This window comes from Diaphorina citri, unplaced genomic scaffold (assembly GCF_000475195.1).
Source record: "Diaphorina citri unplaced genomic scaffold, Diaci psyllid genome assembly version 1.1 scaffold1647, whole genome shotgun sequence".
NCBI lineage: Eukaryota > Metazoa > Arthropoda > Insecta > Hemiptera > Psyllidae > Diaphorina > Diaphorina citri.
Window position 1 is genome coordinate 17,371 of NW_007379073.1, and position 24,825 is coordinate 42,195.

Here is a 24,825-nt window from a genome sequence, read left to right on the forward strand (position 1 = left end):
CCCGTGTGGGGTTGTTTCTGGTCCTCCATCGGGCGCCTCCTCGGGTTGCGGATAGGGGAACGTCTCCTAGATATAGGTGATACTGGCGAAATCAAATAGTCAGGGCGGACAAAAACCAGTACCGTAGCGTCTGCCTCAGAATGAGCGGCTACAAACAGCGTCTGTACCCAGAATGGGCGGCTGAATCCTATAGTGAGAGGCTTACTACCCCGTCAGTCAAAACCTCGTTATCTTTCGAGATAACCCCCTCCAAATTTTCTTCTTAACTCATGATGGAAACACTGAGAGGCTTACTACCCCGTCAGTCAAAACCTCGTTATCTTTCGAGATAACCCCCTCTAAATTTTCTTCTTAACTCATGATGGAAACACAATCTCTTGGAATTATTACCCCAGGTGGTACCCAATCCACCCCCATCCCGGATGGGGCAAGTAGGTCTACGGAGTCTGGGGAGCCTACAACATCATGTAAAAAGAAGAATTTAACTTATCTAGCGACTATCAACATAAACTCTCTTCTCCAAACGGGTAAACTTAAACAAACCCTAGATGTCCTTGAGGAAAAGAATATTATGATAACAGCCTTACAAGAAACAAGATACTGCGATGAAGATCCATTTGAATCTCAAGGTTTCAGAATTTATAAAGGAGTACCAGGAAAAAGAGTCGCTAAGAACATCCCTCACTTAGGTACTGGTTTTATCGTCCATAAGAAAATGATTAACTCAATAACTGATTTCACCTCAATCAATGGGAGTCTGCGATGAAGATCCATTTGAATCTCAAGGTTTCAGAATTTATAAAGGAGTACCAGGAAAAAGAGTCACTAAGAACATCCCTCACTTAGGTACTGGTTTTATCGTCCATAAGAAAATGATTAACTCAATAACTGATTTCACCTCAATCAATGGGAGCAGAGTGAAAATGGATCAAGATTAGTAGGATTTGCCATACAATTGAAGAGATGTGGTACATCTTTTAACGTTAAGGTGTGTCCGAACATAGGTGATTCTATGTTGTCAGTGTGGACGGGTCAGTTGACATCGATCGACGGCCGGTCGACCATGTGTGGACACACCTTTAGATTACCAATCAATCAAACAAAAGTACAATCAAAATCTTATATTATAAAAACAAGATCCATTCACTCATTCACATTTCACAAACTGATCGCTCTATCTCCTGAACCACAACACCTAGCAAGCTGAAATTTGGTAGGAATATTCCTTTTATGGTCTAGGTGTGCAATAAGAAAGGATTTTGCGAAAATCTAAACCGATCCTGAGATATGATCCATTTTTGATCGCTAAAATCTCCATAAGAACTACACAGAGTGCAGAGACTGCGGGAGAGCAATGTTCCGCTCTCGACCAACATTTTGAGTTTCGTTTATGTTTTTAGTTTGATAACTATGCAGCTAATAGGGAGCGCGCAACGCGACCGTATTTCTATTATTTTCTACAAGTTCGGCCATGCCTTTTCTACAATGACTCTTCATGAACACTTGTTTTCTGTTTCTAGGTTCATGCTAAGACCCAGACGGGTGATACGGCTCTAACCTATGCCTGTGAGAATGGCCATACCGATGTGGCTGATTTGTTACTATCCTACGGTGCCAACTTGGTAAGTAACAAACAAATAAATATTAGCTCTGTTTTATCTAAGGTTTTATATTCTTGCTAGCACTAGCTCTGCTTTAAAAATTGACTTTTTGAAATTTGATTCCCATTCACAGAGGAATAGAACCTGAAATATGGGTCAAAAAGGGAGAGTGTTGTCCGTTGAACACATGTGCTACTTAGGGCTTAAAGGAATTAAATAGGAATTTTAATTGTGTTAAACAGAAATACTTGTCACATATATCGTTCCCCACAATCCCCACTTGCACTTAATACACTACGCTGAAATTCATGACTTGACTTGGACTCGAACCACCAACCTCCAGGTTAAAGTCCACCGTGCTAACCGCTACACCACAGAGGTTGGTCTTTGGGCTTTGAGGACATTATATTTATAAACATTTACTACTGCAAAGTTATTTTCAAAGTTAAAAAAGCCAGCCTAGTTAGCTTAGTTGGTAGTGTGTCTGCCTTGTAACCCCCCAAAAAAAAAAAAAAAAAAAAAAAAAAAAAAAAAAAAAAAAAAAAAAAAAAAAAAAAAATGGTTTAATTTTCTTCTTTTTCCTTTTTCTGAATTATTTTAAATACTTCTTGTGCAATAAGTTCTTTTTTTAAACACTGATGATGCCCGAAAGGGTGAAACTTGTCTGTAAGTTAAGTCATGTTACAATAAAATAAACCTATCAACCAAAACCAGTGAAGAGTAAAGTTATTTTCACTACTGCACCAAGGAGTGCTTTCTTATGCCAGAAACTGTTTCCCAACAGTTGCTCAAACGTTTCCCAACAGTTGCTCAACCGTTGGGAAACGAATGTCAATCACTCCCAGGAAGAAGGGCCTCTGTTAGTTAGTAACAAACAAAACATAGGCCCTTCTTCCTTTAGTAACAAACAAAACATAGGCCCTTCTTCCTTTAGTAACAAACAAAACATAGGCCCTTCTTCCTGGACTCCCAGGAAGAAGGGCAGAAATAAGTCATTTCTGTATTGTTGAGAAACACTGTTTCTGATAAAAATGTTTCTTTAGGGTACTAACTATGCTTTCTACTGCTTTCGAACATTGTTGAGGATAAAATTCCATACCTCGGCTGGGATTGAACCTTCGCCCTCCTGTTTATCAGGTGAGCGTCTTGACCACTACACCACCAAGGATACTGAACTTATAATTAACCCCTTCTTGTTTTGTATTTCAGGACAACCTGTACTTATAATTAACCCTTTCTTGTTTCGTATTTCAGGACAACCTGTACTTATAATTAACCCCTTCTTGTTTCATATTTCAGGACAACCTGTACTTATAATTAACCCCTTCTTGTTTCGTATTTCAGGACAACCTGTACTTATAATTAACCCCTTCTTGTTTCGTATTTCAGGACAAGCTGTACTTATAATTAACCCCTTCTTGTTTCGTATTTCAGGACAACCTGTACTTATAATTAACCCCTTCTTGTCTTATATTTCAGGACATGCTTTCTACTGCTTTCGAACATTGTTGAGGATAAAATTTCATACCTCGGCTGGGATTGAACCTTCGCCCTCCTGTTTATCAGGTTAGCGTCTTGACCACTACACCACCAAGGATACTGAACTTATAATTAACCCCTTCTTGTTTTGTATTTCAGGACAGCCTGTACTTATAATTAACCCCTTCTTGTTTCGTATTTTCAGGACAACCTGTACTTATAATTAACCCCTTCTTGTTTCGTATTTCAGGACAACTCCACCATGCTAATAGAGGCGGCTAAGGGAGGTCATGCCAATGTCGTACAACTACTGCTGGACTTTCCTCGCTCTGTCGTTCCCCGCTTCATACACTTGGCTAAATTTTATGATTTGACTTGGACTCGAACCACCAACCTTCAGATCCGAAGTCCACCGCGCTGACCCCTACACCACTGAGGTTGGTTTAGTTATGTGTGTATGCTTCGGGATGAACTAGTTATTAATAATGACTCTTCATGAACACTTGTTTTCTGTTTCTAGGTTCATGCTAAGACCCAGACGGGTGATACGGCTCTAACCTATGCCTGTGAGAATGGCCATACCGATGTGGCTGATTTGTTACTATCCTACGGTGCCAACTTGGTAAGTAACAAACAAATAAATATTAGCTCTGTTTTATCTCAGGTTTATATTCTTGTTAGCACTAGCTCTGGTTTAAAAATTGACTTTTTGAAATATGATTCCCATTCACAGAGGAATAGAACCTTAAATATGGGTCAAAAAGGGAGAGTGTTGTCCGTTGAACACATAAGCTACTTAGGGCTTACATACATACATATCCTAAGTCGTTCTGTTTGGTGGAACAGGTCGACTATTCACAAAACCTCTCCACCAAGTTCTATCATTAATTCTTATATTTCAGGACAACTCCACCATGCTAATAGAGGCGGCTAAAGGAGGTCATGCCAATGTCGTACAACTACTGCTGGACTTTCCTCGCTCTGTGATTGGTGGATCCCTCTCCTCCCCATCTGATGACTCCTCCTCTCATCTCTGCTCTCAAGGTAAAAAATCTGGTGTGAACATCACACGACTTTCCTTATCCTATTGAATGGTGCTTATTTAGGTCTTCTGTTGTAACATTTACAATATCTCTAACCGTTTAGTCGATATAGCTGAAAACCGCCAAAAAGCGGTCGAAACCCGCCAAAAAGTGGAACAACCAAAATAATTAATAATGTAATGACACTTATTGAACACTTGTTTTCCGTTTCTAGGTTCATGCTAAGACCCAGACGGGTGATACGGCTCTAACCTATGCCTGTGAGAATGGCCATACCGATGTGGCTGATTTGTTACTATCCTACGGTGCCAACTTGGTAAGTAACAAACAAATAAATATTAGCTCTGTTTTATCTAAGGTTTTATATTCTTGCTAGCACTAGCTCTGCTTTAAAAATTGACTTTTTGAAATTTGATTCCCATTCACAGAGGAATAGAACCTGAAATATGGGTCAAAAAGGGAGAGTGTTGTCCGTTGAACACATGTGCTACTTAGGGCTTAAAGGAATTAAATAGGAATTTTAATTGTGTTAAACATAAATACTTGTCACAAATGTCGTTCCCCACAATCCCCACTTACACTTAATACACTACGCTAAAATTCATGACTTGACTTGGACTCGAACCACCAACCTCCAGGTTAAAGTCCACCGTGCTAACCACTACACCACAGAGGTTGATCTTTGGGCTTTGAGGACATTATATTTATAAACATTTACTACTGCAAAGTTATTTTCAAAGTTAAAAAAGCCAGCCTAGTTAGCTTAGTTGGTAGTGTGTCTGCCTTGTAAGCGCTAGGTCGCGGGTTCGATTCCCGCCTGGGGTGGATTTTATCCTGATAGGATAATGTTCGTTCTCGGAACGGCTGGCTTTCTCCTATCCTGTCTTCCTTCTCTCTTCGGTTTCGGGACGATAAGACCATAGCAGTTCACTTTGAATGGTGTTGTAGCGACCCAAAACCCTGCGAGTCCGAACAAGCCTGTCGCCCAAAATAGCCCGACCGTTCCAATGAACCCTGCCCCCACGAGTGTGTCCGCTGTGTCAAGTCAACCCGGTGTTGCGGGTCCTAACCAGACCGCGACATCTACAGTGAACACGACTAAAGTGTCTAGGAAGGGACTGACTAGTTCTGAAGTACAGCAGGTATGTAATACTCATTGTTGATTGTTATAAACTTGAACCATAGGGACTGACTAGTTCTGAAGTACAGCAGGTATGTACTACTCATTGTTGATTGGTATAAACTTGAACCATAGGGACTGACTAGTTCTGAAGTACAACAGGTATGTAATACTCATTGTTGATTGGTATAAACTTAAACCATAGGGACTGACTACTTCTGAAGTACAACAGGTATGTACTACTCATTGTTGGTCTACTCCCTGTTTAAGATCCCCCAGCCAGACTAAACAACCTAAATTAATAAACTAAACGAGTCTATTAATTTTCCATTATCTGATTTCTCAGGTGAAGAATGCTCCTCAGACAGTGTTGGGTCTGACAGCAGAGGAAGCGTTGAAATGTGGAGACCTCACGGAATCCAAAATGAGTTTCCTCCTGCAAGATCCCAAGTGTCAGGGACCCCTGGCCAATTTCTTCCAGTCACAATTCTTTATCGATCATTTGAAGGTAATACCGAGTTTTTTTTATACTCATTCGTGTTGCAGTCATTTGTTACCTCTGAGGCTCTTAAGGTAAAAACACTCTATCATCGCGTTACTTAAAGTCATGGGAAGTAGTTCAAAGTTTTCCCATAATATATTGTAGGTAATTTCGTTCAGGACAGCAACACTACTATCACGTCACGTCACAATTGAGTAGCTACTTCAATCGAGTAGCGACCAGTGGTGGCATTACCAGTGTAAAAAGATCAATGGGAACTAACACGGTTGGCCCAGTGGTAACATCCTTTCTTGACATGCAGAAGGTCCCGGGTTCGATACCCACCATCGACAAAAAATTGTACTAATTTTTCGATTGCAAATATTTCAACGGGTTACTTTCTGGTGTTCTCGTGTTGACCCAGCACCTAAATGGGAAGTATTGTGTCTCTAAAAAATAATATTAACTTGGGAAAAATGCTGCCTAAGTGTGCGGCCAAAACGGCGACCATAGTCCATGGACCATTGACCCTGCCGAGACAATTGACCCTCTTCGATCTTCGAGACTATCGCAGAAAAAATACTCGGCTTTTTTTTCTGCTAGGGCCGGTACTATGGTCAAGGCAAGGCTCCGTTGAGGACGCTTCTATTCATTAGCAGGGCTTGTTCATTTTCTCTTGGGTCGGTACTAGGCGAGCAGGGTTAATACGTGACCTGGAAAAACTGGAAAAGTCATGGAATCTGAAAATCGGCCAAAAAGTCATGGAAAATCGTGAAAATTTAAAGAAAACCTAAAAATACTCATTCGTGTTGCAGTCATTTGTTACCTCTGAGGCTCTTAAGGTAGAAACACTCTATCATCGCGTTACTTGAAGTCATGGGAAGTAGTTCAAAGTTTTCCCATAATATATTGTAGGTAATTTCGTTCAGGACAGCCACACTACCATCACGTCACGTCACAATTGAGTAGCTACTTTAATCGAGTAGTGACCAGTGGTGACGTTACCAGTGTAAAAAGATCAATGGGAACACGGTTGGCCCAGTGGTGACATGCTTTCTTGACATGCAGAAGGTCCCGGGTTCGATACCCACCATCGACAAAAAAAAATGTACTAATTTTTCGATTGCAAATATTTCAACGGTTTACTTTCTGGTGTTCTCGTGTTGACCCAGCACCTAAATGGGAAAATGTACTAATTTTTCGATTGCAAATATTTCAACGGTTTACTTTCTGGTGTTCTCGTGTTGACCCAGCACCTAAATGGGAACTATTGTGTCTCTTCTCGCCCAGTAAAGGAGGCACTTCGTAATGCTGTGGCCATTCAAGTTGAGAAGAAGCTGTTTGCTTTACCAAAGATGACAAAATTGGTTTGATGTGATAGATAAATGTTAAATAAGCCAGCCTAGTTAGCCTTCGTAATGCTGTGGCCATTAAAGTTGAGAAGAAGCTGTTTGCTTTACCAAAGATGACAAAATTGGTTTGATGTGATAGATAAATGTTAAATAAGCCAGCCTAGTTAGCTTAGTTGGTAGTGCGTCTGCCTTGTAAGCGCTAGGCCGCGGGTTCGATTCTCGCCCGGGGCGAATTTTATCAGTGCGTCTGCCTTGTAAGCGCTAGGCCGCGGGTTCGATTCTCGCCCGGGGCGAATTTTATCCTGATGGGATAATGTTCGTAAAAATGTTAAATAAATAATTATTATCCGGTTATGTTCACAGCGTATGAAGGGCAAGGACGAGTCCCACTTGATGCAACGTTCCGGTGACTTGTCCTCTCCCCCCTCCCCTCCCATGACTCCCCCTCCCTCCTCCACCAGTGGAGACACCTGTCATCGTCCACTAACACCTCCACTACCTCCACTCAACTACTTCGGAGTGGATACAGCGAACAGCACTCAATCACCGAGATCTGGAGTCACTCAAGGTAAGTAAAAGAGTATGCAACGAACTGACCTCTGACTCTCAAGTCGGAGATGCTGGGTTTGAACCTCAGCCTGGACGGAAATATCCCGTTCCCGGATAACTCTTGGATGTAAAACGATGTGCCTTGAAGTACTTGTCATGAGCTCAATATTACTTGTCTAAATCAGTAATTTTATCTTTCTACCTTCTTCTTCTTCTTCGCCGCCTTTTCCCGTGTTCAGACGGGGCCGGCGTTTTTTTTCAGCTTCTCCATCGGCCCTTTCTACGTTCTACTTCCGTAAAAGGTCATATCCGACTTGAAAAAAAAAAAAAAAAAAAAAAAAAAAAAAAAACACGGGGCCCCTCAAATCAATACTGCGAAATCGGCCATGTTGCAACGGAAAATTAATGATGTGTGCAAAAATATGCAGGCAACATATTTGGACAATATAGGTAACATTCCATTACAGACAAAGGCAACATTGCTTCAGACACGTGGACTTGAAATAACAATATAGGTAACATTCCATTACAGACAAAGGCAACATTGCTTCAGACACGTGGACTTGAAATGGTCGCCATGCTATGTTGCCATATCGGACCATGCTGTTCTATCTATAGCTACTTATCATGAAGGCTTTGCTTTGGTTTGTCTTCCAAATTTCATCATACTGATGAAGCAAGGCTCAGAAAACAAGTAAGTTAGAATATACAAGGTGTGCCAGAAAAACACCAACAACGGCTCAAGATAGGTAGATCTCATTTTAGGTCATAACTTTTTAGCCCGTCCTTCCTTTATTATTACGATAGTAATAAAAAGGTATAAGGGACGGGCTATTGTATTCGCTTCGGTGTCGGTCTGTCCCCATAGAACAGGGGTTCTTAACCTTTTAGAATTGGCGGACCACTATTGATAAACCAAAAATCTCGCGGACCACTTGAGATTATGTATGTATATGCTATCAATTGTACATTGTACACGCTATGTGACAATGGGTATGTATTAGAGGACCTATATCTACCTGTAGGAAAAGAGATACAAGGTACTGTATCATTGCTTCAATTTCAAGGTCACAAATGACTCTCGCGGACCACCTGAAACCTTCTCGCGGACCACCAGTGGTCCACGGACCATAGGTTAAGAATGGCTGCCATAGAAGGACTTATCCAAACCTGGTCGACCTATAGGTATATCAAATTAAAGGTCTTTTTACCAGGAACACGAAAATTGGTGGTGCACAGGGGTTCTTAACCTTTTAGAATTGGCGGACCACTATTGATAAACCAAAAATCTCGCGGACCACTTGAGATTATGTATGTATATGCTATCAATTGTACATTGTACACGCTATGTGACAATGGGTATGTATTAGAGGACCTATATCTACCTGTAGGAAAAGAGATACAAGGTACTGTATCATTGCTTCAATTTCAAGGTCACAAATGACTCTCGCGGACCACCTGAAACCTTCTCGCGGACCACCAGTGGTCCACGGACCATAGGTTAAGAATGGCTGCCATAGAAGGACTTATCCAAACCTGGTCGACCTATAGGTATATCAAATTAAAGGTCTTTTTACCAGGAACACGAAAATTGGTGGTGCAAATTTTGTCCGCATCTTCATTTCAGTTGTTTCTGTTATCTAATAATTTTGAGGTTATATGAAAATGTGAAATGCAAGAAGACCGACCGGTCTGAATTTAAGAAGAAGAAGAAGAGCAACAAGATGAGTGAAGAGTTAGAGGAAGACCGTGCAAAAAAAAAAAAAAAACAAGCTGGGCCCGTCCCTCCGGGAATTTTTTAGCCCGTAGTTTATTCGATCGTGATTAGAGAAAATCAGTACCTACATATTATGTACCTACCTAATTTGTTTAATATTCAGTTTATTATCATTCTTGACTTGATTTTTTTGATTTTACTTTCATGTAATGATTTAAAATCAAGACTAGAGCCCGTTCTCCCTTTATTCCCAATATAAGGTTCAAGTGTACCTACCTAATTTGTTTAATATTCAGTTTATTATCATTCTTGATTTGATTTTTTGATTTTACTTTCATGTAATGATTTAAAATCAAAACTAAAGCCCGTTCTCCCTTTATTCCCAATATATAATATGTTTAAGTCACCCATCCATTTATTGGCCTTGCTCGGCGTAGCTTAACATAGGTGACGCTACTTTATTCCCAATATAAGGCTCAAGTCACCCATCCATTTATTGGCCTTGCTCGGCGTAGCTTAACATAGGTGACGCTAAAACCGGTCTTAATAGATCGACTGAAGTGTTATCTAAAACTTTCTCGCTTTGAGTTCATAGGTCGTCGCGACAAATTTCGAGATCAGAGCTCACCAGGTTTGAATAAGTCCTTCTATCGGAACAGACAGAGTGACAGACAGACAGAGTGCCAGACAGACGACACCGAAGCGAATACAATAGTCCGTCCCTTATACCTTTTTATTACTATTGTAATGTAATAATAAAGGAAGGACGGACTAAAAATCAAACGAAAAATGAAAATCAACCTCACTCTCATTCTGACTATAACGTGTTTCAGTAGACTTCCCAGGCCTGGTCGTGGGCACGCAGCCCCTGTTTCACCCCGGCGCTAACACCACCGTCCTACACAACACCATCTACACCCGCTCCTCAGTTCCTGTGCCCAGCCCTGCCGATGTCAACCAGGTAACAAATCTTCATCTTCCATCTTCTCCTTTCCCCTCTTTAACTATCCTATCTTTGGTTGGGTGGTAGAGCTCACTGTGTGAGAATTCTACCTTTAAGCCTTCAATAATAAAAAAAAACATATTCTCCTTTTTTCCTACTCTGAGTCCGCCCCTGGTGTATGGTCTTCTCTAATCTGTCTTCTATGTAGTAATGCACGACGAGACGAGAAATGAATTTTCGTTTCGTCTCGAAATGAATTTTCGTTTCGTCTCAAAATTGGATTTTGTTTCGTCTCGAAAGGCGGCAATTTTTTTTGTCCCGTCTCTTGGGACGAGCAATGGATTTTGTCTCGTCTCTTGGGACGAGAAGTAAATTTGGTTTCGTCTCGAAATTTACGAGACGACACATGATCATTTCTCGTCTCGTGTGCATCACTCCTTCTATTTCCCTATGTGTAGAGCCGTATTTTTTCTTGTGGCCTTTTTTTTCTCGTAGAGACGTATTTTTCTTGCCACAATATTTCTACGATTTCCCCTGTTCTGAAGCATTTTTTTTTCCTTTTAGTTCTTCCCTCTTTTGAAAAATGCGGCTTTATTAGCTCAGTAGAAATTTAAAATCTAATTTAAAAATTTTCCATTAGTTTTACCTCTGATTATTTCATTATGTTTTAGGGTCTTGGTCTCTCCTTCCATTCTCTAACTTTCATCTTCTTTAATCTGTCTTCAATTCTTCATTAAATTTAAATAGATCTCTACATAGCTCGTCGACTCTTGAGAAAAAAAAAAAACTAGTTACTTTTTTGAAAAATAATTTTTATAAAGGTTGTAATAAAATAAATAATGAACGTTGGTAAAATCACAAAAGGAAGAAAGCAAAGAGGCTAATAAATGGACAGGATGTGTGTAAATCAGATGTTTCTGAGAGGATATTTTAAAAGTCTAGATGGATTGTCTCAGGATTGAGATTAATCCGAGGTTGACCTAGATATTAAGCATAGGGAAATCCTCGTTTCATCTCAATCCCGAATTGGTAAACCCCAGTTTGAGTCGTTTTCAAACTTCAACGAGGATATAAATAAAAGACACTATCCCAAGCAGGATGTAAATATAAGACGGTCTCCCAAGCACTCCTCTGCCGCTGAACTGACACACAACTTGTCGTGTCCCCCCCTCCCCCGTTTGTGTTTTCCAGTCGACCGCCATCTGCGACCGCCCCAAAGCGAAACCCGTGTCGAAAAAAGAGGGCAAGAACGTGAAGAAACATCATCTGGCCGCCTACCACTTCGCGGTGCAACAGCAGAAGGAGGCGCTCCAACTGAAACAGCTCGTCGAAATGAACGAACAGCTGGTAAGCCAGGTAGGTTGTATGACTTTTTGCCGCCCCCGGGCGGGAATCGAACCCGCTACCTAGTACTTGCAAGTTAGGCGCGACCCAAGCTACGGACAAAGACCACTGGTTTAGGTGTTGGGACTACTAATTTTAAGTCAAGCTTTGTGGGCTTTGTGGTGTGTTTGTGTGTAAGGGACTCCCTGTTTTGTATGGAAAATGTAAGCTTTGCAGAAATTATGAAAGGGGAAGAAGAATGGGGGGAGGGGGGGGGGGTTAGACAATCTAAGAAGGCCTTTTCAAAAGTTGGAAAATTTTCTACCCCGTTTTTACCTTTTCCCCCCTCTCATTTCTAATTACGAAGTTGTTTATCTCCAAATTAATTGCCTCACGGATTGACTATGCATTTAATTTCTCTTGCTTTAAGAATTTTTATCTTTTTTTTGTTCTTTCTAATTTCTAGTTCACAATTTTACATTTTTAACCGACAATTTTCAAACGATTTTTTTTGCATGATTCATTCTTAGGTATACTAATGGGCGTGAATCATTCATGGGTCTATTAATGTGCCCCGTTTCTCTCTGTGTCTCAGGTTGTCTCGCAACAAAAACAACTGGTGCTCAACAGTTCGAGTGGCGTGGTGGTGCCCGAGGCCCCCGACCCATCTGTCCCCTCTTCCACTGCCTCCCCTCTCCTATCCAATGATATCCTAGCCGACTCCATGGCCCGCAGCAAACTCCTCGCGTCCACCGCTAAGGAAATGATGGAGTCTATGAGTGTGAAAGTGGACATGGACCAGGAGACGAGAGATTTGATAGATCAACTAGAAACCATCACCATGGAGGAGGTAGAACGAGGTGAGCGTAGTGGATGTGAAAGTGGACAGGAATCAGGTATTTTTGGATCTCATTTCCTTTTTACAAAGGCCGTAGCCTCGTCTTCTTCCATTTACTTCTCATTAGTTACTCAACACCAATGTTCATTTGACATCAAAACTATTGTACAATTTTAATAAAATACTGACAGGGTAGTTTTGGTATGCTGATTCCTCCTCAGTTGACAAAAGCTTCAGTGTGAATTTCTCAAGCTTTAGACGTGGAGGATCAGCTGCCAAGCTATTCTTGTCAGTTATAATTTCAGTTTCATTGTCTGTTAGTATGCTCATGTAAATTTTTAATATCATCATTGTAGTCATGAAATAATAATGATATCTATATAATCAATATTAGTATTCCATGTAAATCGATGATTTTTCATTACCTCGATTTTGTTTCAGCGGCAAGTCAAGGTCAGAAGAAGCTCCTACAGGATAAGCTGCAGGACTATGCCGCCGGTCTACAGGATGGACTCAAAATGGCCGCTACCAATGTGTCCGACCCCACCCAGCAGAGGTTTCAACAGGTGGGAGTCAACTTTGTAGCGGGCGGTAGCGGTAGTGCTGTGGGAAGCCAAGGGCCGGAGGACGCGTACCAATATTTCACAGTGCCCTCGCCTGGCGGTCCTGTACAAGTAAGTAGAGGGGGTGTTGAACTTGGCCGTTCTCTTTTTACGGTTGAGTTTTTTTTTGGGGGGGGGATATCATTACTTTTTGTTAGGTTATTTTATTAAGATTTTTTTTTATCTTTCTCTCTTGCTATGTGGCCTTTCTTTTTTACAGTCGAGTTTTTTTTTTTTTTGAGGATTTCATTAGTTTTTGTGAGGTTATTTATTTTTAGACTTTTTTCCTTTTTTTATTTCACTATGTATTAGTCCTTTAACTGCAAAGGTCAGATTGAGACTGAGTGCCTCACTGAAATAACCGGCAGTTTGCTTTGTCCCATATAATCACCTGTCCAGACCATGCGAACTCTTTAATTCTAGTTACTGTGCATTATTGCGACTGTTAAAATGGGACAGTAAATTATTTAATCAGAATCGGAGTTGGGTTGGTTCATCAGATTTCATCTCTGTTGTTGATATATGGACAAAGCCAAAGGGTGTTGCAAGGTTCCTGAAACTCCATGAGCCCCTCTGAAGCAGTGGAGGATGTTGGAAGATGGAGAGATTGCTACAACATCAGAATCGGGGCTAACTGGTCAAGATTAGGACTCACTGTTCAAGTGTTCGTTCAACTAATCCCCTCTTTCATTTTCATCTTGTCCCAGGTGCAGCAATATACGAATGGGTTCCAGTTGCAATACCAAGTGTCCCGACAGGAGATATCTCAATATTCCAAGGTGGACGCTAATGGGTCCCCCTTCCCCAGTCCCACACTGTCACCAAAGAACGGTAAGCGCCCCCTATATTGGTCACTAACAATGGCCGATTAATTGTATGTGATTTCTAATGTGCCATCCATGTTGGTCTTTTTTTTCTAACTTGGTAGTTTTTTTTTCTAACGTATTAAACTGTGTTTGAACCTGCGAAATGTGTGTAGTGTTAAATAGGGAAAACTGTAGTTGAAATGTTAAAAATAATCACTGTGTTCTGAAGTCCTAACTAATAATTATTTATACTACTTACCATGAACATAAGAAAGACGTGTACAAAGTAAAACTATTATGTGGAAGTGCAAAATCTCTCCCGTTGATTCTGCATTATTTTATAAGCACGGAATTGTATTTTGAAATTGAAGTTAATCAAGTTTTCAGAAATCAGAAATCAACACTTTGTATATTTCATTCTCTGCAAAAGAAAAGAAAAAAATTCAATGTTGTAATTGATGATTATGCTTATGTTAAGCTACCCTTCATAGAAGAACAGCATGGATTTTATAAATGAATTAATTTTAATTTCTTCATCAGTGAAATGAAGTATACAAACGATCAGGGAAATTGTACTACTTTGAAAAAATCAGGGATATAAGATATAACACAGTTTTGAAAATTCAGAATCTCTAGTGTTAGATATTACATTTATTATTTCATTTTTCCTTTGCTTTTAAGTTTTTTTACGTGCTTATGTTTTTATTTTTTCAAGTCTTGTACTGTTTTTCAATTTTATTAGTAGTGTATGCTAGTTGCATGGCAAGTATTTGAACATCCTATCTTATATCCTCCACCTGCATTGATTCCATATTGTCCTCCAATCTCCTGTATTTATAGTGCATGTTATAGCATAGTTTTAACTCAACAGACACCAAAAATCAAAATGTTGTCCATCATCTTTGATGATTCATAAGAACTTCAACATAAAAATGAAAGATAAAAATCTGGTGTGAACATCACACGACTTTCCCCATCCTATTGAATGATGCTTATTTGAGTGTTCTTTTACCCTAACTTTTACAATACCTCTAACCGTTTAGTCAATATAGCTGAAAACCGCAAAAAAACGGTAGAAATCCGCCAAAAAGCGGTCAAAATACCGCCAACCGCAGCACCTATCTCATCCAAGTTTCATTTCGCATCCTTGTCACATTTGTGAACTATATACCAAATTTCAAGTCTCTAGCTCATACCGTTCCCGAGATATTGTTAAATTACACCGAAATTATTATTATTATATTACACTTTATTAGAATTTTACAATGTTTTTTTACAATACAATATTTACAAACAGGTACACAAAACAAAATAACAAAATAATAAGAAATTAACCATTATTGAACCGTTCCCGAGATATTGTTAAATTACACCGAAAACCGCCAAAAAGCGGTAAAATGCCGCCAACCAATGCATCGATCTTAACCAAAAGTTTCGTGTCCCATCCTTGTCACATTTAACAGTTACATACCAAATTTCAAGTTGTTAGCTCTTACCGTTCTCGAGATATTTTGTTTACAGACAGACAGACACACACACGGACCAATGGCTGAAACTTTGGATTTAGGCTCTAGATGTTTTAGTACCTGAAATGTTAGAGTAAGATCCGTGTAATTTTTCAAAAAGTTCTCATTTACTGTGGTGAAATCATTAGCCCAATCAACACCAACCCAATGGTCATATTTATTTCCTAGTCAGAATATTTTTTTTTCTGCATTTCAGGGTAGCTTCTTTTTTTAGCTTTAAAACTGGAGAGGACTGAAGTATGGTCGACATAGAGTTCAATATTAGAGTTCCGGAACCCAGTCATTCGATTGGGGTTCGTGCACCCTAGTGTTTTTCTCAGTGTAATAAAACGTATGGCTGTACTAACCTCATTAACTTCTCTGTTAAATTCGTACACAAAAAGTCCAATCCGTCCGAGGCTTATACGTAGGGTCAAACAGCCCTAAAGGATTTGGTATAAGTAGGGCCAAACAGCCCTAAAGGATTTGGTATAAGTAGGGCCAAACAGCCCTAAAGGATTTTATACAAACGTATTTTTTTCCAAGCTTTCTAAACGCCTCCAACAACTATATAGATATTTACTAATGCCTCCCCTTACTAATCTCGTGTGTGTGTGTCCCTTCCTTCCTAACACAGACTCACCTCCTGGGGCCGATAGCCTCGCTAACACTGCCTCCCCTCCCCCGGCCTCCGTGGCCACTCAGACCCCGGCCGAAACCCCGCCCCCCTGCGTTAAGAAGGCCATGCGAACCATTAGCTCGGCCGTAGCCAGTGCTACGAGCGCGCCTGGCGGGAAGATCGGAAAGAAGAGAGACGCGAGAGGACCTGCGGCCGCGGGATACGCCAACCATGCGGCCTGCGCCAGTGCCAATGCAGGCCATGTGGATCCTTCTAGCCAGACAAGTAGGTGTTCATCTGCGGGTTAAGCTTGATTTACATTAGGGCTGATAATATTTTAGTACCTGAAATGTTAGAGTAAGATCCGTGTAATTTTTCAAAGGGTTCTCGTTTACTGAGGTGAAATCATTAGCCCAATTCACACCAACCCAATGGTCATATTTATTTCCTAGTCAGAATATTTTTTTTTTTCTGCATTTCGGGGTAGCTTCTTCTTCTTCTTTTTTTTTTTTTTCTTTTGCTTTAAAACTGGAGAGGACTGAAGTATGGTCGACATAGAGTTCCGAAACCCAGTCATTCGATTGGGGTTCGTGCACCCTAGTGTTTTTCTCAGTGTATTAAAACGTATGGCTGTACTAACCTCATTAACGTCTCTGTTAAATTCATACACAAAAAGCCCAATCCGAGGCTTATACGTAGGGCCAAACAGCCCTAAAGGATTTGGTATAAGTAGGGCCAAGCAGCCCTAATGGATTTGGTATAAGTAGGGCCAAACAGCCCTAAAGGATTTGGTATAAGTAGGGCCAAACAGCCCTAAAGGATTTGGTATAAGTAGGGCCAAACAGCCCTAAAGGATTTGGTATAAGTAGGGCCATCGACTTTATTAAACGCCCTTGGTCACTGCGACCTGGTTAGATGAGTGTTTACCGCCGTTTTTATTTCGTAGCAATGAAACAACTGCTACATTGGACGCATGTTGTCTCTGTCGTGACATCAGATCTTTTGTGACATTCCCTTTCAAAGGATTGGTTAAGCTTCTACGAAACTTCTCTATTGCAGGGTTCCCAGGGGGTAGCACCACGGACACGCCCAGCCCTGGTTCCGTCACCACCACCACCTCCTACTCAGGCATGGACGTCGACTCGGAAACCGAGAGCAATCACGACACGGCCCTGACGTTAGCCTGTGCCGGGGGCCATGAGGAACTCGTTGAACTACTGCTGTCCAGGGGGGCAGACATTGAACATCGGGACAAGAAAGGATTCACGCCTCTTATACTGGCTGCCACGGCCGGACATGATAAGGTACAGATGATAAGGTCTAGGGACATTCAAGACCTCCGTGGTGAAATATCTTAAAGGGCTCACAGTGAAAGAAAATCTATTGGTTGTGTGGAAGAGCTCCTCTAGGAGAACCCTGCCTGCCACTTGAAAGAAAGCAGTAAAAAAAGACAAGAAATCGACATGGTTCCTACTGTAACAAGCTGGGCCCGTCCCTCCGGGAATTTTTTAGCCCGTAGTCTATTCGATCGTGATTAAAGAAAATCAGTACCTATGTAGCTATGTACCTACCTAATTTGTTTAATATTCAGTTTATTATTATTCTTGATTTGATTTTTCGATTTTACTTTCATGTAATGATTTAAAAAAGACCTTTAATTTGATATATAGGTCGACCAGGTTTGGATAAGTCCTTCTATGGGGACAGACAGAGTGACGACACCGAAGCGAATACAATAGTCCGTCCCTTAGACCTTTTTATTACTATTGTAATATTAAAGGAAGGACGGACTAAAAATGGACATACTACGGCTGAGAACATTAAATAGGAAGTAAACTGGAAGTTTTTTTCGGCTCTGTGCTTGTAGTTCGGAGTGCACTCAGCCTCGTGAGGACAATCGAGTAGCTACTTAAATCCAGTAGCGACCAGTGGCAGCATTACCAGTGTAAAAAGATCGAAAAAAGAATGAGAAATAATAGGAAAAGAGGCACTTAGTAATGTTGTGATACCCACAAAGGTTGTGAAAAACCTCTCTGAGTCTCTGCTTTACCACAAAGAATTAATGATTTAATTTCAATATTGTCGGTGCACTCAGTCTCGTGAGGACAATCGAGTAGCTGCTTTAATCCAGTAGCGACCAGTGGCAGCATTACCAGTGTAAAAAGATTGAATAAGAATGGGGAATAATAGGAAAAGAGGCACTTAGAAATGTTGTGATACCCACAAAGGTTGTGAAAAACCTCTCTGAGTCTCTGCTTTACCACAAAGAATTAATGATTTAATTTCAATATTGTCTCCTTGTTTCCAGGTGGTTGATATTCTCCTCAATCACAAGGCGGACATGGAAGCTCAGAGCGAACGCACGAAGGACACCCCCCTCTCGCTCGCCTGCTCCGGGGGTCGCTACGAGGTAGTGGAGCTACTCCTAACCCGGGGCGCCAACAAGGAACACCGCAATGTATCGGACTACACGCCGCTCAGCTTAGCGGCCAGCGGCGGCTACGTGAACATCATCAAGTTGTTGCTCACTCACGGTGCGGAGATTAACTCCCGTACCGGGTCTAAACTAGGGATCTCCCCGCTTATGTTGGCCGCTATGAATGGCCACACGGCCGCTGTGAAGCTGCTCCTGGACATGGGAAGCGACATAAACGCTCAGATTGAGACCAATAGGAACACGGCCCTCACGCTGGCCTGCTTCCAGGGGAGACATGAGGTGGTTTCCCTGCTACTGGACAGGAAGGCCAATGTAGAACACAGAGCGAAGGTGAGTTGATTGAGATAGGGCTGGTTTTTAACCCTTTCACCCCCGACTTATTTTAAGACCTGATCAGGTCTTATGCCTGTGACCGATATGAAACGTAGATCAGGTAAGACCAGATAAGATAGAATCTTTAATTTTTCCTGATCAGGTATTATTATTTAGGCTATAAATAAAGCCTCGATCTGGAGGAAAAACCAGACCAGTTAGCCAAGTGAATTTTACTGACTTCTTAGAGCACAAAGAAATGTTTGAAAAACACTGAGAACCGATTTTTTTCGTATCCCACTTTGAAAGATAATTATTGTGTGGGACGTATTGTTCCTTTAGGGGTTAAAGCGTAAACGATTGTAAGGAATGCACTATCTTCAAATCCTGGGAATGTACGATCCCAAGGGCCTAAATCCTTGACGACTTTGACGAGTCAGGTGCGCCTGAAGGCATGTGAAGGGTAGGTGCAAATGATTAGAAGTTATTGTAATGCTCAATGATGAAATTGAAACCCCTAAATCCTTATTCCGAATCTGAATTCTGTCTTGAGGATTATTTCATATTCTGACATACTAGCATTACATTATTACCATCTAGTCGTATTAAAGAAGAGAAAAATCATCAAATATGAGAGTTTGAATTTTTCCTTTCCATTACCTATCTTGATTTAAAAATTGATAAAAACTCAATGATGAAATTGAAACCCCTAAATCCTTATTCCGAATCTGAATTCTGTCTTGAGGATAGTTTCAAAGTCTGAGATTCACTATTCAAAATTGCCATTTTCTTTTCTAACTTATTATTTACTTCCCTTTTAGGCAAATCACATTAACCCATCAGTGCAGTAGTTTTTGTGGAACATTTCTTCGAAAATTGGCTGTTTTTGGTCTTTTTGTCACTAAAGGGTATTTTACTCAAATAAATTGTAATTTCTTTATTGGCAAATAATGTATACGTTTAGTACAAAGGATCTTAATTCTAATAGCTTGTAACTTGTTTCTCTTAACAGACCGGGCTCACACCCCTAATGGAAGCGGCCAGTGGCGGTTATGTAGAAGTGGGCAGGGTGCTCCTGGATAAGGGAGCTGATGTGAACGCACCCCCCGTACCCTCATCTCGAGATACGGCACTGACCATAGCAGCCGACAAGGGCCATTGTCGCTTTGTGGAGCTACTGCTGTCCAAGTAAGTTAGTGGTTATAATGCACATGGTACCGAGATCGATTCCTGGGTTGGAAAAATATCCCATTCCTGATAGTAGACAAACAATGGCCAGCCTAGTTAGCTTGATAGTAGACAAACAATGGCCAGCCTAAACAATGGCCAGCCTAGTTAGTTGGTAGTGCGTCTGCCTTGTAAGCGCTAGGCCGCGGGTTCGATTCCCACCCGGGGCGGATTTTATCCTGACGGGATAATGTTCGTTCTCGGAACGGCTGGCTTTCACTGCTGAGGTGTATGACAATCGCCAATACTAACGTAAAATAATAATAATCTCTTCTCAGGAGAAGAAGAAGCAGCAGCAGCAGGCAAGCACACAACAAGCTACCGCTCAATCCCAGCCGTCAGCACAGAACCCACCCTCTAGCCAACAGTCCCAGAGCAAGAAGTCATCCTCTGTACCACCAGTAGCCAAGGCCAAACAGAAACCTAGCCAGCCCCAGCCTACGCCTCCCCCTGCTGCCGCTCAGCCGACAGCGGTAGAGACGAAGAGTGAACCAGCTAGTGTGTCTAGTAATACAGCTGTAACTCCGCCAGGCAGTACCAGTGCTAAGGATAAGAAATCCGCAGCATATAAGAAGGTAATAGTCGAATTAGATAGGTTAGGAGATAGTAGAGACGAAGAGTGAACCAGCTAATGTGTCTAGTAATACAGCTGTAACTCCGCCAGGAAGTACCAGTGCTAAGGATAAGAAATCCGCAGCATATAAGAAGGTAATAGTCGAATTAGATAGGTTAGGAGATAGTAGAGACGAAGAGTGAACCAGCTAGTGTGTCTAGTAATACAGCTGTAACTCCGCCAGGAAGTACCAGTGCTAAGGATAAGAAATCCGCAGCATATAAGAAGGTAAATAACATCAGATAGAGCAATTCTGGCAGTAGAGGACTAGGTTCGAATCCAGGTTGTGTCAGATTTCGAAATAAACGAGTCTTTTCTCTTGTAATATGGACCCTTTCTTAATGGTGTGACGAGAATGAAAACAACTCAATGATGAAATTGAAACCCCAAAATCCTTATTCCGAATCTGAATTCTGTCTTGAGGATAGTTTTCTAATGTTTACCTACCATGCTGGCACCGGTCGCTATGCGCATTTATATGTCATAGCTATTAGCTACTCATTTTCCTCACGAGGCTGAGTGGGCCCCGCAACAGCCAGTCACAGAATCAATCATTTGCATGATACAAATTTCTTGACCCCGCCGGGAATCGAACCCGGGTCTCCCGCGTGCAAGGCGAGCGCAGTAACCACTACGCCATGGGAGCTGTGAGGCTTAGGTGTAGCTGTAGGAGCAAACAACCCTAAAGATCGGGTTAAGCTTATACGAATCTATCCTCTAAAATTAGTGATTCCTAAACTGAGGTCCGCGGCCCCCCCGTGAAGGACTACAAGACCCCCGTTGGGATCACTTAATATACAGTAAAGAAGCCGCGGAGCGTTTATAAAAAAAGGCGGTCGCACAGGAAAAAAAGTTTGGGAACCACTGCTCTAAGTTAAATAGGCTGACCTACAATTCGTACTAACACATGATACCATTTCTCTCCGCCAGGGGCGCCCAAGTCGAGGTGAAGAACAAGAAGGGGAACTCGCCGCTGTGGTTGGCGGCGAATGGCGGTCATCTGAGCGTGGTGGAACTCCTATGTAAACACGGTGCGGATATTGATTCGCAAGACAACCGCAAGGTGTCGTGTCTGATGGCCGCCTTCCGCAAGGGTCATGTGAAAGCCGTGCGGTGGATGGTAAACCATGTGGCTCAGTTCCCCAGTGACCAGGAGATGACCCGGTATATACAGACTGTTAATGATAAGGTAAGATCATGTAATACCCAATTCCATATTTTAGTACCTAATCTTTATACATTTTTAATGTCGCCACTGGTCGCTACGCGATTGAAGTAGCTACTCAATTGTTTAGTCACGAGGCTGAGTGCAGCCTGAACTCCAAAGAACCGAAAAAACTTCGGTCTCCGGAGTGTAAGCGTAGTGTAATATCCACTCGGGCACGGAGGTTTTTTTATTATTATTTTAGATTTTTTTTTTCTAATACATGACCATTTATTTATTAACAAATACACAGTACAATTCAACATCATTAAATATAATACATGTTATGGCTTACTCTTTATCCATGGATCATTTAGGTGCATAACATACATAATTATCCTCCCAAGTTGCCTCTGTAATTTCTAATAGGAGGTAAGAGAGATTACAATATTTTTTCTAAATAAAAAGCAAATACATTTTGGGTAAAAAAAAAACGTGGTTGCTTTGGTCAGTCAAACGGTAGGCACACAGTATCAACTAATCATTTGGTGTGTCTTACAGGAGCTCCTGGACAAGTGTCAGGAGTGTTCGATGGTGATCCGAGTGGCCAAGAACCAGCAGGCCGAGCGCGCTAACAAGAACGCCAACATCCTACTCGAAGAATTAGACATGGAGAAGTGGCGCGAAGAATCCAAGCGCGCCGCGCAAGCCCGGAAGCGCGAGCGCAAGAAACAGAAGAAGCTGGAGAAGAAGGAAGAGAAGAGGAAGGCGATGGAGGAGGAAGAGGAAGTGATCCGAGTGGCCAAGAACCAGCAGGCCGAGCGCGCCAACAAGAACGCCAACATCCTACTCGAAGAATTAGACATGGAGAAGTGGCGCGAAGAATCCAAGCGCGCTGCGCAAGCCCGGAAGCGCGAGCGCAAGAAACAGAAGAAGCTGGAGAAGAAGGAAGAGAAGAGGAAGGCGATGGAGGAGGAAGAGGAAGAAGAGGAGGAGGTGGAGGTGCAAGAGGTAGAGGGAGAGATGATGGAGGAGGAAACGGAGGAGAACGGTGAGTAGTGGTGATTGTGAGCCTGTCCGTAGGGATGTGGGTTCGAATCCCAACCGAGGCATACATTTTTTATCTCTCTTTTTTCGATAAGGTTATCTTCTTCGTTTGAGACTTGGACTTTTTTTACAATTAGCTTTGGTTGTGAACTATCTTAAATTTTGGTCCATATTTTCTAAGAAATTCTCACTAACAACATAAAAGGTCTTGAACAATGTATGATTGTTACAGACTTACGTACATAATAAATGTGCACCCCCCCCCTGGCATGTGAGAATAGAGGCAACCGTTTATCAGCTAAGGCCGTGCTATTTGCTAATATCGGTCTTTTATGCCCCACCTTTTCGCTAGGATTTTAATCATCTACTGTCTCGCCTGGTAAACAGGAGGGCTTGGGTTCGATCCTAGTCGAGGCATGAGAAATTGATCTGATTAATAATGGAGCTGTAATTGGTAGTGAGTAGAGAACGCCTCCAGCATTTAACCTTGCCTAGTGGTTACCTTCCACTCAGTCTATTAACCTTGCCTATTGGTTACCTTCCAGCTTCCACCTAGCATATTCTAACCGTATCTAATCTATTGCAGACATGCACAGCTCCGGCGGCGGGCGTTACCTTCCACTCAGTCTATTAATCTTGCCTATTGGTTACCTTCCAGCTTCCACCTAGCATATTCTAACCGTATCTAATCTATTGCAGACATGCACAGCTCCGGCGGCGGGCGTGGTGAAGGCGAGGAGGGTGACAGCGGCATTGACGCCAACAGTCAGGCCAGCTGTTCGAGTAACGAGGTGAAAACCGCCGCCCCCAACTCGAGACGCAAGGATAAGAAGAAGAAAAAGTTAGACATGAGGTGGTTTCCCTGCTACTGGACAGGAAGGCCAATGTGGAGCATAGAGCCAAGGTGAGTCGACTGAGATAGGGCTAGTTTTGGCGATTATAAAACATGTACTGTCTTCAAATTAAATATGTAGATCCCAAGGGCTAGACGATGATACTTGACAAATGGAGTGTGCTTGACGTCATGTGATGTGTGCCAATCCAGTCGAACCCAGCTACAATAATGTAAATGTAAATGCAGTTTGTTTGTGTTATTATGTCACAACTTTGATGCTCACTGCAGCATTGTAGGATTTTCCCAATATCTCAATAATCCTAAAATCCAATGTTTACATACCTTGTTCATCCTGCCAGAATGAGACTGTAAAATCCCTTTACTCACAAAGTCTAATAGAAACAAGGTCTTACATATTGCATAGGTAAAGTTTACAAATAAGTAAATAATCTCTTGGAGGTTTTCAACAGTCATTATATATAAGTTCTGTGGGTCAACTTAATAAAAGCCGACATGTTTCGGAGGCACTCCCTCCATCATCAGGGCACTCCCTCCCAGAAACACTAAACAACGAGGTAAAATAAGTAAATAAATGGGGCCACGGTTAGCCAGTGGTAACGCGCTTGCTTTTCCTCCTAACCTATATAAGACCGGGTTCCACGCCCACCAGCGAGAGAAATTTGTACTCATTTTTCGATTGTAAATATTTCAATGGGTTACTAAACGGGAAGTATTGATTCTCTTCTCCCCCATCTGATGAGAGGCATACTACGACATAGACCACAAGCGTCTAATGTTTACGTTGTATCATTGCTACGATTTTTTCCCCAAGTAGTCAATGCCTGACAATCGCCAATAACTAAATAAATAAAGCTTTATTTGGTGGTCATTAAAGGCACAATACAATACATACTTATAACTTTAGAAAAACATACAAAGAGTAATCCTACCTATGAATATAGACTATCACGAGCTCTTGGGGAGTCAGAAAGATGTAGTTCAATGTTTTCCTATAATATTGTAGGTGATTTCGTTCATAATGGTGGGTCCAGACTTGTGCAATGCAACGTGCAATGCAATGAAATTCGTTAGTTTGGACGTGTTTGAGAAAGTCTAAGGTAATAGATCAGTTGCGCTTACTTGAGTCATGTTTCAAAGTCATAGAGCAGAAAAAATGAGGACCAACGAAATTTTTCTTTTTCTTCTACGAATTTTAGATCTCGAGATAAATC

General features: G+C 41.6%; 1 protein-coding gene and 1 long non-coding RNA gene across 2 annotated transcripts in view; one reads left to right on the top strand and one right to left on the bottom strand.

Moving 5' to 3' along the window:
• The window catches only part of LOC103516710 (ankyrin repeat and KH domain-containing protein 1), a gene marked incomplete at its 5' end in the record, with an annotated part of 51,558 nt that overhangs the window by 10,189 nt on the left and 16,544 nt on the right, over positions 1 to 24,825 (top strand). The window contains 23 exon segments of the mRNA XM_026829024.1: positions 1,521 to 1,664; positions 2,856 to 2,863; positions 3,240 to 3,243; positions 3,331 to 3,435; positions 3,601 to 3,702; positions 3,983 to 4,138; positions 4,338 to 4,439; positions 5,050 to 5,265; positions 5,590 to 5,751; positions 7,440 to 7,644; positions 10,176 to 10,303; positions 11,477 to 11,641; positions 12,204 to 12,468; positions 12,888 to 13,120; positions 13,756 to 13,879; positions 15,997 to 16,263; positions 17,038 to 17,282; positions 18,287 to 18,745; positions 19,740 to 19,915; positions 21,498 to 21,756; positions 22,273 to 22,500; positions 22,654 to 22,762; positions 23,458 to 23,582. Of these exon segments, the coding sequence (XP_026684825.1) occupies positions 1,521 to 1,664; positions 2,856 to 2,863; positions 3,240 to 3,243; positions 3,331 to 3,435; positions 3,601 to 3,702; positions 3,983 to 4,138; positions 4,338 to 4,439; positions 5,050 to 5,265; positions 5,590 to 5,751; positions 7,440 to 7,644; positions 10,176 to 10,303; positions 11,477 to 11,641; positions 12,204 to 12,468; positions 12,888 to 13,120; positions 13,756 to 13,879; positions 15,997 to 16,263; positions 17,038 to 17,282; positions 18,287 to 18,745; positions 19,740 to 19,915; positions 21,498 to 21,756; positions 22,273 to 22,500; positions 22,654 to 22,762; positions 23,458 to 23,582 (3,987 nt within the window).
• LOC113470522 lies at positions 50 to 754 on the bottom strand. Its single transcript, XR_003393555.1, has 2 exons — positions 313 to 754; positions 50 to 223 (listed from the first exon to the last, which is right to left on the bottom strand). It is a non-coding gene; the product is annotated as an uncharacterized LOC113470522 (long non-coding RNA).